Source organism: Rana temporaria, chromosome 4, assembly GCF_905171775.1.
Source record: "Rana temporaria chromosome 4, aRanTem1.1, whole genome shotgun sequence".
NCBI classification, from domain to species: domain Eukaryota; kingdom Metazoa; phylum Chordata; class Amphibia; order Anura; family Ranidae; genus Rana; species Rana temporaria.
The window spans coordinates 134,765,509-134,781,337 of NC_053492.1; the positions used below are offsets into that span (position 1 = coordinate 134,765,509).

General features: G+C 43.3%; 1 protein-coding gene across 1 annotated transcript in view; it reads right to left on the bottom strand.

Annotated features, from left to right (window-relative positions):
* The window catches only part of LOC120936610 (carboxypeptidase B-like), a 45,947-nt gene that overhangs the window by 18,224 nt on the left and 11,894 nt on the right, over nt 1-15,829 (bottom strand). The window contains exons 3-5 of the mRNA XM_040349092.1: nt 8,891-9,015; nt 5,351-5,447; nt 5,168-5,269 (exon numbers count right to left, since the gene is read on the bottom strand). Coding sequence (XP_040205026.1) covers nt 5,168-5,269; nt 5,351-5,447; nt 8,891-9,015 — 324 coding nt within the window. The remainder of the gene's footprint in view (nt 1-5,167; nt 5,270-5,350; nt 5,448-8,890; nt 9,016-15,829) is intronic.

Sequence of the window (15,829 nt, forward strand, 5' to 3'; positions counted from 1 at the left end):
GCGTACGATTGTCGTAGGCTACGCGCGGTGCGCGTAAGCTGCTAGCCCGATCTAAAGTTACCCTTCATAAAAGCAGGGGTAACTTTGCAACGGACTTGCACAGGTCAGCTGGAGAGCAGCAACAGCAGCAGCGTGACAGAGGAGCTGAGCAACAACACTTGCAGGACAACACATCTGTGTGCCAACATGTCAGGGGCAGCCGTGGTCATAGTACTACGGCGTCTACAAGCACGCAGGAGGAGGAGGAGGGCACAGGAGAGGGTACCCCGAGATCGCATGGACCTCTTTGGCATGGTTGAATCGGAGGTGTTTCGCTTGTTGAGATTTGACACTGAAGCCATCATGGAAATATTACGATCCCTGCAGGATGACCTCACCAGCCCAACACATCGATCACAAGCAGTGCCGCCACTGCTCAAGGTCATGGCAACCCTGCATTTTTTAGCCAGTGGATCATTTCAAAGAACCAGTGGAAATTTGGCTGGGATGTCCCAATCCACAATGAGTAGGTGCGTGCACCAAGTTGTACCAGCTATCCTGAGACGGATGTCCCACCACATTGTGAGACCCACCCAGGAGGTCCAGCAGGCAAAGGCAAGAACCGATTTCTATAAAATAGCCAGATTTCCACGCACTGTGGGGGCCATTGATTGTTCTCATGTGGCACTCCAGCCCCCCCGTGACGCTGAACATATGTACCGTAACAGGAAGAATTGGCATTCAATTAATGTACAAGTAATAACCGATGCTCAAGGCCTCATATGGCACGTCTGTGCTAAACACCCTGGGGCCACCCATGACAGCTTTATCTACCGGCAAAGCGACATCCCAAGACAATTTGAAGAGAACGTGTATGGGGACAGCTGGCTGGTTGTTGAGTGACATGGGTGTCAGGCATTACTGTCCCCCCCATGATGCAGACATCACAAGGGGCACATGCATGACTAACATCCTCCTGTCTTTTCCCTTCCAGGTGACTCTGGATATGCCCTGGGACCCCACCTGATGACCCCATTCCGGAACCCACAAACACCAGGAGAAAGAAGCTACAACAAGGCTCATATACGTACCCGGGGAGTGGTGGAGCGCACGTTTGGCCTCCTGAAGTCACGGTTCCGATGCCTAGATAGGTCTGGGGGTACACTGTTGTATGCCCCAGACTTTGTGTGCCAGATTATCGGTGCATGTTGCATTTTGCACAATTTCGCCATGAGAAGGGGCCTGCAGGTTGAACTCCGTCATGACCTGACCCCCGAACCAGACATTCCCCCCCCAACCGAGGTTCCCCCGTCTGCAGAGGGAAGAGCAGTCAGGAGATGCCTCGTGGTAGGCTTATTTTCACGTGCAACACGCACATGAAACATGTCACAATGCTAATGCACACATGCACCCCACTGTGGTCCCTAACACCCCCCCAAACACCAATAAATTGGATTAGACCGAAGTACACCGTGCGGTACTTGGGAGCAGCAACGCCACGTCAAGGCTCCAATTATGTTGCTGTATGTTTCTTTGAAAATAATTGTCAATATATATATCCCAAATAATAATAAAATAAAATAAATACAACTCCAATCGAGTATCATAATAACAAAATATCACTCATATCATGAGTATCAATTAATAACCAAAAATCAAATTGAATATAAAAATAAAATAATCTAAATGGCACTCATCTGGCCCGACGTGGACTACGCCTAGTGCCAAGGCTCCGTGCCCTCTGTTGCCTGGGGGCAGCCGCGGGTGGGGGGGGTGGGTCATTGGGAGGAGGAACATCCCCCGGTCTCTCCCTGGCTGCCTGGATACCCTCTAAAGCCAGGGCTATGCGGGTAAGGACCGCAGTGGTCTGATTCCCCACCGCCTCAATGGCTGCTGTATTGGCCTGTATGGCCACTCCCAGGCTCCTGACCTCTGCCACAAGGCCTGAATTAGTGTCATCCAGGTCCCTAACGCAGGTCACCAACGCAGTGCTGTTGGCACTGACCTCCTGCACATTTTCGGTGATGGTGGCAGTGAAAGCAGCCTGGGTCTGCTGCATGGAGGCCAGGCTGGCTGCCACCCGGCGCATATCACATGCCACAGAACCCACATGGTGGGTCTGCCTGGCCAGGTCCATAGCCAAAGTGGCTTCTAAGGCATCAGGATCACCCCTCGTCTTCCTAATTGCCTTCCTGGGTGCAGGTGAGGCTTGGGGACGAATGTATGGGGAGGACCCTGAGGGCACTTCCCTTAGGGAGGATAGGCTTCCCAAAAGGTCAGAGGCCCTTAGGGGGCTTCCCAAAAGGGTGGAGGCCCTTGGGGGGGTTACAATGAAGTTTGAGTCCCTTGGGGGGGTATCCCCTATGGAGGTGGAGGTATGGGAGGGTCCAGCGACGGTGGTCTCATCCCCCAGATATATGCCATCATCCAGGTGCCCGTGCTCCTCCTCCACTTCCTCTAATGGAGAGGTGTGGACACTGGTATCCTGGGATGGGCTTGGTTGGCCAGCAGCCGAGGATGGGCCCGCTTCATCCTGCACATCTGTGGATGACACAAAACATTAACATGTTGGTGGACCCACACACTTGTCACATATTCACTCCCCCCCCCCCACATGCTATACACCAGATAAAAGAAAAAACACACTCACCTGTCCTCAAGGGCTGATCAACTGACTCGAAGCCCTCCAGGCCCTCCACCTGCTCCTTCTCCAGGCACCTGGCAATGACCTCCTCATCAGGTGTCAGTCTTAGTTTCAGGGCTGGTCCACCTCCGGTGCCCCTACTGTGTTTTTTTATCTTGGCCACCTTCTCCTTCACAAGACGCCGCAGGTCGTTGATCTTCTTGGCGATCTTGTCTGGGGTCCGGTTGGCATAGCCAAGGGCACTCACCTCCGCTGCAATCTGTGCCAAGATTTGATCCTTACGGACCTTGCTGGTCGAGCCACTTTCCTTGCCGTGGAGGAACTTGTTATATTTTCTCATGGCATCAATAATGACCGCCTTCTCCTCAATAATAAAGTTTTTTTCCCTCCTATCTTTCGACCCAGCCTCGGACATCTTTTTTGATCTGAACAAAGCAAAAGTAGCCACACCAAACGACCAAAACCAGCAGGTGTACTTTTGCACTTGACTGGCGCATGTCCGGGCGGATTTTTGCCCTGGGCGGAAACGGTGGGCTGGGTTATCGTGGGGGGAATACGATAGGCGAATTGGGGCGCATGCGCAGTGGGACGCGGGGGATGCGATCACGTGACGGCGCATGCGCCGTTCGTTCGGACCTTAATTTGCATGGGGTCACGCTTCATTTAAATGGATCACGCCCACCTCCTTCCCACTTTGAATTACGTCGGGTTACGCCATCAAAATTACATTACGATGGCGCATCGCAGCGCGCATTTGCTTGCTGAATAGGCTGCTTGCCTCTCTAAGTTTCGACGGTCTAGTGTATCTGCGTTGCGATACGCCCGCCTATTGATGCGCTGAGCTTCGTGAATCTGGGCCCATGAGTGCAATGCTTTACAGGCTCCTAACAAAAAGCATAAATGCATATTTTTTTACCTGCAAAAAAATGTTTCATTTAAATTCATGAGTTTCATAGCCTCATATTTCTAAAAATGGCAACTGCTTTTAAAACAAAACAAAAACCTTGACCAAAGAATTCTTCTGTATATATATACAGTATATATATATATATATATATATATATATATATATATATATATATATATATATATATATATATATATAATTCTTCTGTATATAGAACCAACATATGGCAGTCTGTGAAATAAATGTTAGCCCTCTGCAGCTAGGGGGGAACGAAAACACTGGGGATGGTGTTTTCAAAAGAACAAACAAGAAAAGGATTCCTCTTAATCCAGCGCTGGGGCGTGATGGCTACATACTACTTGAGGTGTACCTCAAATAAGTCATAAAAATTTCCCAATAGACCAGACATTGCACTCGAAGCCTCCGGAGGATGCAGCTGGTGTAGTATGTGGTGCACTGGATGTGACATCACCAACACAAAGCGATGATGAACCCGACTTACCACAACAAGGCTTAGGATGGAACAAAGATGCAGCTGTAGAGCAGATGAAAGCTGTCAGCAGGCTGTAATACTGATAACGCATTTCGTGCGTGGCCCTATATCAAATCATCTTCATCTTCCGGCAGTTTGTAGTCCAATGTCTGGTCTATTAGGGGCCTCTCCACATCATTGACCCTTGCGGGTTCCACCATTTGTCTGTCATCTCTTCCATTGGGTGGATGCCAATGCAACATCTGGCACCTACACCTTTTGGTTGCCCCCGAAACCGGCCTTGATAAGCCCAAGTCAGCATGCTGAGGTTTGGGTGAGATTGAAGTTTAATATCAAGCATGATGTTTAACATTGACTGTCTGTCTGTTCTTGGAATACTTTGATTTTACAATAAATCTTTTTACACAAACCGTGGCATAAACATTTTATGACTTCTTTGAGGTATGTCTCAAGTGGTTTGAAGCCATCACCCCCCAGTGCTGGATTAAGAGGAATCCTTTTGTTGTCTGTTCTATCACCAGGGGTGGACTGACAACTCATGGGGCCCCCGGGCAATAGGAGATTATGGGGCCCACGGGCAATAGGAGATTATGGGGCCCCCAGGCAGTAGGAGATTATGGGACCACACAGTATACACACACATACAGTATGCATACACAGTATACACACACATTATACACATACACACATTGAAAAGGTACTGCAGAGACGGGGCAGCTATAATCTTGGGATTTTTAGACCAAAAGGATGTCGGTAAGGGACATTTCAGGGGCAGATGTAAAAAAAACACAGATTTTTTCATACTGTCCCTGGTTTTACTGAGGCTGGCAACCCTGATGGGGCCCCCTAGTGGCATGGGGGTCTCAGGCAGTGTCCGAGGGCCCGAATGGTTAGTCCGCCCTTGTCTATCACTAACCTCCTCCTGAAAATGCTAGTTTCTTGGCTTTCTCTGGCAGAGGAAAGAAATATTTTTGATCAGAATATTTGTCCAGGTCAGTTACTCAGAAATTTTAGAAGTCTTTGGATTAGCAAGCATCTAGCATTCTCACAAAAGAGTATATCATTGGAAGGCTAAATATTTTCTTAACATGGATTTCCTAAAAAATTCTGTTTTAAATATTGGTACATTTGAGAATATGGTTACCTTAAGCAAATAAATAGGACGTCCCTCATAGGAGGTTCCAATCTGTGAGCGAGTGACAAGTTCTGGGTTCTGTGCTGCAATGTTGGCAGTCCAGGCATAAATCTAAATTGAAGACAATAGCTATAACATATTTTTCATAAAGTGTTTCCATGAAAATGTATTACAACCGAATTGCAGCCTTACCGTTTCAATGTCGTTATACTTCTCATAGCTATGTCCAGAGCGAGCATTGCTGGTAAATTGTTTTTCAATGACCATTTGAACATCATTAATCATAACCCTGTACAGAAACAGACCAGTATATCAAGCTGATGTCAATACTATAATATGTTGATGATGACTCATGATATACACTTTTACATCACATGTAAACCAGACTGATTTTATTTTAATTAAAAGAATGAATAATAAAATAAAAATGATGTAAACTCTATATTGCTTATTTTACCTTACAAACCTAATGCCGCGTACACACGACTGCTATTCATGTCATGGAAAAACACAATGTTTTTCTCAATGTGATTCCTCATAAGCCTGCCTTGCATACACACGATCGTGATAAAAAATGCTTGAGCAAAGCGCGGAGACGTACAACATGTACGGCGGCACTATAAAGGGGAAGTTCCATTAGAATGGCGCCACCCTTTGGGCTGATTGAACTTGCTTCTGAGCATGCGTGTTTTTTTCCCCCATCGTTAAAGCGTACACACCACCGTTTTTTACGACGAGAAAAACGGCGACGTGAAAAACGCTCTGGAACTTTAACCATTTTTCACGACCAATATAAAAAATAGAATTTTCTCGTCATGAAAAACGGTCGTGTGTACGCGGCATAAAACTTTTAAAATGGCCAAAGACAAAACGCAGGCCTTCTTTCCCCAGGCTTTCTTGTAAAATGTCAACTGAAAACTGGGTCACCTTTATTCCTGGTGTTCAAAGTGGAACTAGCCAACACTCATTTTGAGGAGTTGTGAAAGAATGGATCAGTCGGTACTTTATATAAGGCTTGTATATGTTGTTACAGGAAAATAATAACATAAAATCTGATTCTTACAAATGTTCATGTGCATTACATGTTAGGGTGGGTGAGCATATTAAAAAAATAAAAATGTCCTAAAAATAAAGGGCTAGAAAAATTAAAACATTTTCATAGATTTACTTGAAGTACCTGGGGCCAAACACTGTTGCAATCTGCCATTTTAAAGAGGTTTTAAAATAAAACCTTCATCTGCTCATTATGTGTATGTGAAAAGTTGTGACTTGCATATATGTAGCCCGCAGCTTTGGTATTGGTAATTATTTTTGTCATACAGTTTTAAGCAAAGGTAATATTTGCTTGTCATTTTTTTCATATCTCACCTAGTTTTGTGACAGATTTATTTTAAGTGTGCATTAGAGGAGTTCCCTTCATACATTTGCCATAGAGACTTAGTCATTTCTAGCTTTGCAATTGTTCATATGTTTACTCAAAGCAAAGGTTGTATTTAAGTCACTTAAATTAAAGTATTTAAAAATGATTTCTAGCTAAACAGGTAAACTTAATGGTCTGGAAATAGATGAAAGGAACAAAATAAACAACATATAACTAGTATTCTTTCACTAGTGTTTCAGGGCTGCACTCAACACATAATAGTTAATATTTGTGAACATTTTCAGAGCATGGTACCAGAGTGGAGACCACATGGAGAATTTATTTTGTTGGTATTTAATCACCACTGGGGTTTTTATTTGCTAAACAAACAAAAAAACATGGAAAATTTAGAAAAAAAAAATCATGTTTCATAGTTTGTTATAAAATTTAGCAAACAGGTAATTTTTCTCCTTTATTGATATGCGCTGATGAGGCGGCACTGGTGGGCACTGATAAGCTGCACTGGTGGGCACTGATAGGCACAGATAAGGCGGCACTGATGGGCACAGATAAGGCGGCACTGATGGGCACAGATAAGGCGGCACTGATGGGCACAGATAAGGTGGCACTGGTAGGTGACACTGATGAGCGGCACTGGTAGGCGACACTGATAGGTGGCACTGTGGGCACTGATGGGTGGGACTGTGGGAACTGATAGGTGGCACTGGTGGTCACTGGTAGGCAGCACTGTTGTGCACTGGCATGGGGCACAGGTGGCACAGATGAGCATCGGTCCCGGTTTCCTTCATTGGGACCGATGTCCCTCTGACAGCTACCGGTGATCAGCTATTTTTTTCTCCTCCCGCTAATAGCGTGAGGAGAAAAAATTGACGATTACCGGCTCTGTTTACATCACATGATCTGTTTACATCACATGATCAACTGTCATTGGCTGACAGCTGATCACGTGGTAAGGGGTCGAGTCTCATTAACTCGCTGATCACAGCGAGTGCCAAGTGGTAGGAAGAAATTGTCCAAACATTGGTAAGAATAGAATAAGAATCCATGTTCTACACATCTGAATGTAGCATCTGAGAGCTCATTGTAAACATCTGAATGTAGCATCTAAAATCTTGCCGCATTTCATGGAATTATATCCATTCATCAGGAGCAGATGCAAGGAGAATGTCTAAAAATTTTTAATAAATTGACAATATGTCAAAATAAAGAGGTAAAACAGTAATATATATATTATGCAGGGAGGGGATAATACAGATGAAACCTCTCCCCATACTTCCACAATGACCATGGATGTGACATATAGTCGACTCGTGACCCCCGAAGATAAACTGCATATTACAAGCCACCCTATACCATTACCATGTTTGTTCACTTGTAAATATATGAACTTATTTGTTATTATTCATTTTTATACTTGCATGTGTGCCATGAGTATGTACATTGTTACATCGAATAAATACATTGTTATCAGTACATAGTGTTTCTGTTGCTTTCCTGCTGCATGCTTCATTCAAAGTCCCAACCTTTCTCTTTTTGCTTTTTTGTTTTTCCAGCAGGTGGCCTGTAGTGGGAGGAGCTAATAGGCACCACCCACAGACTAAGTGCAGCACACTGATGATGGCACTGCTACTTAAAAAATAGGATTACAAAAGCATTTGGTGTACACAAAGTGGAATTAAAGCTTTGATAGCATTTCCAAAATACACAATATTGTCAAAAGTATTGGGACACTTGCCTTTACATGCACATGAAATTTAATGGCATCTTAGTCCGTAAGGTTTAATATTGAGTTGGCCCAACCTTTACAGCTATAACAGCTTCAACTCTTCTAGGAAGGCTGTCCACAAGGTTTAGGAGTGTGTCAAACATCTGAACAGAATGCAGATATATAAGGAGAGCTGGCAACTCACACATGTGTATTAAAGTTTTTATTTATCTACAGAAAAGTGAGGATAAGTACAGCCTACATGTTTCAGCAAAAAGCCTTAGTCATAGCCTCAGTTGTGACTAAGGCTATTTGCCGAAACTTGTAAGCTGTTCTTATCTTTACTAATCTTGAGCTAAATAAATTCTTTGATACAGATGTGTGAGTTGCCAGCTCTCCTTATAAATTTTCATTTGAGAAACAGCCGATCTGCAGGCTGGTTCACTAGATAAAAATAGAAGAAAGCCTAAAAAACTAATGCAGCCATCAGATCCAAGAATTGGTAAGCTGCAATATAATAAATGTTTTGTTTTGGGTTTAATACTGCTTTAATAATATTTCTCGCAAAATATACATTTCATAAAAGTTCTTACTATGATAACATTTCAAAAAGTCATAAAGGCAGAGCAGCTTTGATTGCACTTACTCAAATGGCATTCCACTGTGAGCAATGAGAGCTTGAATGTCAAAAGCATTGTCATATTTAGCCCGAAAGTCAGCAGCCTTTCCTTGTTCAAGAAGTGAAACCGAGTCAGGAACCCAAAAATCCAGCTATGAGAGAAAAGATGGGCAGAATAGTGACATTGAAGGTGGACACTGCTGGGTTCAATCGCCTATAGGTTTATTTTATACAGTGGGGAAAAACAATGTTTAATCTCCTTCTGAACTGGAGAATGAAGAATACAGCAGTATGAACTCCAAAGATATACAAAGAATCCATCACCCAGTGAGGGGTTCAGTTAGTAAACATTCAAATATCACTTGAGGGTGAGCTTAGCCCGAAGTGCACAACACTCACCTCTCTTTATTCGAATGTCTATATTTATATTTATAAAATATTTTTGTATGTATTTATAAAATATTTGAATGAAAAGCGGGATAAAATTAGCTCAGAGTTCATGAATGTCCATCCAGTTTCATTAGATCATAATGTACCTTGAAACATTTTAGGCTTTACACCTTCCCGAACATAACATTACAGACTCGGAGAGCTGTGATGCCCTGCACACACAACAGGAATTCCAACGGAATTCCGCTCAAGCTGTCTTGCATACACAAGGTCACACCAAATTCCGACCGTCAAGAACGCGGTGACGTAAAACACTAAGGCCCCGTACACACGATAGAATCCATCCGCAGATAAATCCCAGCAAATGGGTTTCTGCGGATAGATCCTATGGTGTGTACACGCCAGCGGATCTGTTTCCGCTGAGAAATCTCCTCTGGGATGGATTCCAGCAGATCGGATATTTGCTGACATGCACAACAAATCCATCTGCTGGAATCCATTCCAACGGATGGATCCGCTCGTCTGTACAGACTCACCGGATCCATCCGTCCAAAGGGATTCCCCGCACGCGTCGTAATGATTTGACGCATGCGTGGAATTCCTTATATGACAGCGTCGCGCCCGTCGCCGCGTCATAATCGCGGCGACGGCGCGACACGTCATCGCCAGAGGATTTCCACGCGGATTTCAATGCGATGGTGTGTACACTCAATCGCATAGAAATCTGCGGAAATCTTTGAGAGGATTTATCCGTGGAAACGGTCCGCTGGACCGTATCCGCGGATAAATTCTCTCGTGTGTATGGGGCCTAAGACAAGCCGAGAAAAAGTAAGTTCAATGCTTCCGAGCTTGATTCTGAGCATGTGTGTTTTTTTGTCCGTCGGAATTGCATCCAGACGAGCGAGAATTCAGATTTTTTTTATTGCAAAAATTGAGAATGTGTTCACTATCTAATTTTGTCGGAATTTCTGATGGAAAAAGTCAGATTGGACATACACACGGATGGAATATCCGATGAAAAGCTTTGGTCTGACTTTTTCAGTCGAAAATTCCGCCGGTGTGTACAAGGCATCACTGTTCTCTTCCCATGCGTCTTTCCAGGCTCTATCTCTGTCCTCCTTTTTAAATATTGTCACTATTTTCTTTCTAGGCACCTCTCCAGGCTCTTCTTCTGCTCCTTTTTCTGAGCATCTCTGCCCCGCCCCCCTTTTGGAAGACTGTCACTCTTTTCTTCCTGAGCTCCTCTTTAAGCCCCCCCTTTTGGGAGACTGTCACTTTTCTGTTTCTGAGCTCCTCTTTAAGCCCCCCCCTTTAGGAGAATGTCACTCTTCTCTTCCTCAGCTCCTCTTTAAGCCCCCCTTTTGGATGACTGTCACTCATCTCTTCCTGAGCTCCTCTTTAAGCCCCCCTTTTGGATGACTGTCACTCATCTCTTCCTGAGCTCCTCTTTAAGCCCCCCTTTTGGAACACTGTCACTCTTCTCTTCCTGAGCTCCTCTTTAAGCCCCCCCTTTTGAAAGATGGTCACTCTTCTCTTCCTGAGCTCCTCTTTAAAGGGGTTGTAAAGGTTTATTTTTTATTTTCAAATGACAAACATACCATACTTACCTCCACTGTGAATTTAGTTTTGCACAGAGTGGCCCCAATCCTTCTTCTGGGGTCCCTCTGTGGCTGTCTCGGCTCCTCCCCGCAACTGGAAAGTGGTCTCCCAAGGGGGGTTAGCTTGCGGGCGCGCTCCCGTGTGATACAGCATAGGATGCATTAAGGTGAAAGAACACCTTTCGGAAGACTATTACTACTCTTCTACTTTGCTTTTGGGTAGGTGCAGAAATATGCGGCAGGCAGAAAATACTTGGAGTCCAGGTGCAGTAACAGGAATATAGTGTAAGAGGAATCCAGAAACACAAAACGTCATAAAAAATATTGTATTCTAGTTATTCTACATTTAGTTAATACATGGAATAATAGACTGGTTAAATGTTGTTTTGGGGCTTTGCTATATCCAGCATAGATTAAATGTATTTTCCAGATCTGGTCAGGTATTTTTTTTAAACCTGGGGGATGATTGCTTCTGCCTGTTTCTGGTTGAAGATGTTATACCAGGACCATGCTACAACCATTATCTTGGTATTGTTCTTTTCTGATGGAAAGTCCCTTCAAAGTAAAAGTGATCCAAGTGGCTATACAGCTGGTTGATCACTTTTACAGGAGGCAGAAAGGTGTCCCCCTCCTCTCATGCCTTTACAGGGCTCTTCCATTAAAATTGGGGAGCCTGGTAATGATGCAACCAGTTTGGTCGAATAACCTTGGAAGAGTGGCAAGAACAGAATTTCCTTCCACTCTTCTGTGATGTCAGGAACCGGAAGTGTTCAAAGATTTTGTCACTTCTGGTTTCGGTTTTGTTAATTTATTAGCCGTTACCGACTGGTACAACATCTAATCGAACCAATGTCGGTTTGATCAGATGCTTTGGAGGCCAGAGGAGAGATTTGGGGTCTAATAGACCCGAGGTCTCTCCATAAAGAGGACCTGTCACAGCCCATGCTATTACAAGAGATGTTGTTCATACATTTTGATAGCAATAAAGCTGATCAAATTTTTTTTTAAAATAATAGCACAGCATAAAAAAAATACATTTAAGTCAAATTATAAAAAAATGTACTTTGACGTGCCCCCATGCTTATGCGCAAATTATGTGCAAATGCGAACGTGCACATAGGTCATGTACGCATATGTAAATGGCGATCGCACCACACGGCACATATAAAGCACTAGACCCCCTATGTAACTCTAAACTGGTAACCTGAAAAGGCTTCTAAAGCGTCACCTTTGAAGATTTTTAAGTATCGTAGTTTGTTGCTGTTCCATGAGCATGCACAATTTTTAAGGCCCAACATGTTTGGAAACTTTTTAATCAGCGTACCATTATCTTTTATACTTTACAAAAAATTGGGCATTATATTGTGTTTTTGTTTACTAAAATTAATTTAAGTGTATTTTTCCCCCAACAAAATTGGGTTTGAAAAACCACTGCACAAATATTGTGTGACACAAAAAATTGCAACACCCACATTTGTATTCTCTAGGGCCTAAGCCTAAAAAAATATACAGTATAATGTTTGAGGATTCTAAGTAATTTTCTAGCAAAAAAAAATCAGATTTTTACATGTATGAGAGAAATGTCAGAATTGCCAAAGAGGTCAAGTGGGTAAAGTCAACATCAATAAAAAAATATTGTTTGCAAAAATGGCCCTGTAATAGTTTGTATAATGATACCTATTGTGTGATGATCTATGCAGACATCCCTATGTACTGCATACACAATGTTAGGAATTAAGGCTGGAGGAGTCAGTATTTCCCAGTGACAAGCCTGCAGTTTCTGTACAACTCCTACATGTTCATAGATAATTAAAATGTCATTGTGCTATTCCACATTTCCTGCAGTGGGGGTTTTATACAGCTCAGCAGTTTAATAGCATTAATCATTCATGTACATATGAAGGGTAAATACAATATAATAAAATATAATACAATATATCATATTGTGTAGGTTTCAGAATAATAATACTAAATGATTCTTTCAAGTTTTGTTATGCCATCAGTTTATGATTACAGCTTGGCTCAGATCAGAGTTATTTGTGCATATCTCATTGATATTTGTACAAACACTCTTGGAGTTTTTTGTAAGCTTTGCTTGGCATGAGTAACTAAGCATGGCGATGGTGCAGAATGGAGAGGAATGTACTGAAGACATTAAAATACACACCACAGCAGTCAACATGTCATATTAGCTAGGGATACAACACATGTAAATGCAATATTATATGTAAGTCAATAGATTATGTGATATTTTACAGTCACTACCCTTACCATGTTGAGATTTGTAGCTTTGCAAAAAAAAAAAGAAAATAGCGTTAAAATAAGTTTGTATTAGATTTATAGACCAACTGCACACCTATGTGTTGTTATTATTGTGTTAATATGGAACGGTGCTTCGCATTGCAGTGCCGTTTTATTTTATTTTTTTTAAATGACACTCCGGCACAAAGCGGAATGCACCCCTGAGCCAAATGCATTACTGTGTCAAGTTGTAAAAAACAGTGCAAGTGCTTTTTTTCAGGTCCCATAAAAAAAAACAAAAAAAAAAACATAAAAAATATCACAGATGGTTATTATTATTACGGATTCTAATTTTTTTTTGACTAATATACCCCCACTTTCGGCACTAGACCACTCAAACAGTCTCATTATTCATTGACCAGGCTAGGGGGTGTTTTTTTATGCTTTAATGCCGGTAGAACTTGGTTTGGGTGCAGCTTTGGGATACTCCAAATTTAGTGTGTAAAGTAACTGGAGGACACTCTCTCATATTTCCACTCTCTTCAAGGAAATCTCCCTCTTGGCAGAGACTAGAAACACAAGCAATCCTGGGGCTGCCAGTAGAGCACACAAAGAGTTAAACAGCAGACAGTCACTAGGATCCTACTTCCAGGCCTCTACTTACTGTGTCCCCAGATACTTGGAACAGATACAGTATTTGGTCCAATATCGGCCAGATCCTTAGTGAACCCCCTTGATTTGTCTCCAAATTCTCACAGGAAATAGGTGTCCCAACTCCCATTGCGCAGGGACCTCATTGAGCTTCTGCAATAGGTCCCCCAGCTCCCACCGTGTTGGAACCTTGATGAACTCTCTGCAAGCTTCAGTTAACCTACCAAGAAGTGCAGCAGCCCTTCAGGCTGGGATTTAATCATCCTGGACAAGAACCCTGCTGCTCCAGGCCTTAAACTATTTATGCTGTTCTTAGCCACTCTGGGAATGCCTCCCCTTTAGGGATTGGCTGAGACCGCATTAATATTCAGGCCCGGGGTCTGTCTCTTCCAGCCCATTACATTCTAGAACCTATTAGAAGGCAAGGGAAAATAGTTGAGCCTACAGCCAGTGACACCCAAAGCAGCCCAAAATATTCACACATTGATCCAAAGTTCATGTAAAAAAAAAAAAAAATGAGACAGGGGTTAGGGTGACCCTGCCCTGTTTTCTGATTGGTGTGGGTTGGGCCCCTTTTCCTGAGAAAAGGTATAAACAAAGAAGAAAGCTTGGAGTTCTCTTTGACATGCCCTGTCTGGCTCACAAGTTCCTTCAGGGTATGGAGAAGAAAGGATATAGCTTAGAAAATTGAATGCTGGCTGGCAACCCCTATGTGCAGGATGTGTATAAATGTTATCTTGAAGATGTGCCCGAGAATGGAATGTGTTGTGATGTTTACAATACAGGAAATTGATGTTAAAGTAAGATCCAAGTGGACAATCATTATTGGGGAGAGGGATCAAAATCCCTGTTGTAGGGTCTTGAATCTGCTGTGTATGTATGAAGAAGGCACAGCCTTCACTGAATGAAGGAGAGTCGCCGAACAGCAATCACTGGATGTCCCTAGGCCAGCATTTGGTGTTGCTGACAACCACTAGGGAACCTACTAAAAACATAGGGCCAGATCCACAAAGAACTGCCTATCTTTAGGCAGGCGCAGTGTATCTCAGATACACTACGCCGCTGTAACTTATAGCGACAGGTTCCTTATCCAGAAAGAATTTGCGCCGTAAGTTACGGCGGCGTAGTGTAAATGTGTCGGCGTAAGTGCGCAAAATTCAAATGTCTGAGATGTGGGCATGTTTTATGTTAAATCATCTTGACCCCACGTAAATGACGCTTTTTTTGAACAGCGCATTTGCGCCGTCCGTGGAGGAATCCCAGTGCGCATGCTCGAAATCACGTCGCAAATAGTCAATGCTTTCGACGTGAACGTAATTTACGCAAAGCCCTATTTGCGAACGTTTTACGCAAACAACGGAAAATTCGACGCTGTCCCGACGTCCATACTTAACATTGCGTACACCTCATAGAGCCAGGAGTAACGTTACGCCGAAAAAAGCCTTACGTAAACGACGTAAAAAAATGCGCCGGGCGGACGTACGTTTGAGAATCGGCGTATCTAGCTAATTTGCATACTCCACGTGGAAATCAACAGAAGCGCCACCTAGCTGCCAGCGTAAATATGCACCTATGATCCGACGGTGTACTAAGACGTACATCGGTCGGATCTACCCCACATTCAGGCGTATCTTGTTTTGTGGATACAAAACAAAGATACCACTGCGCATCGTAGAACTTACGCGGCGTATCAATAGATACGCCGCCGTAAGTTCGTTGTGGATCTGGCCCATAGTAACTTGTTCATGGAATCCAGCATTGTCCTTCTGTAAGCCCAAAGATCTTCTTCCTTCAGGATATATATATAACGGCAGAGGTCTTTTACTTTCTGCATATGTGCACAAGGGACGTTAGACTTGTGGGGTTTCTACGCATGTGTTAGATTTATGCAGCTATTGGGCTTCATACATCATCCACACTCAGAGCCCATTCACACAGGTCTGACTTTGGAACCGACTTCAAGTCGCCCCAAGTTGCCTCAAGTCGCGCTGCATAAAGAAATCAATGTAAGTGAATGGAGCTGTCTTAATGCACACTACTGAAGTAGCTACGATCTGAAAAAAGGTTCCTGTACTACTTCAATCGG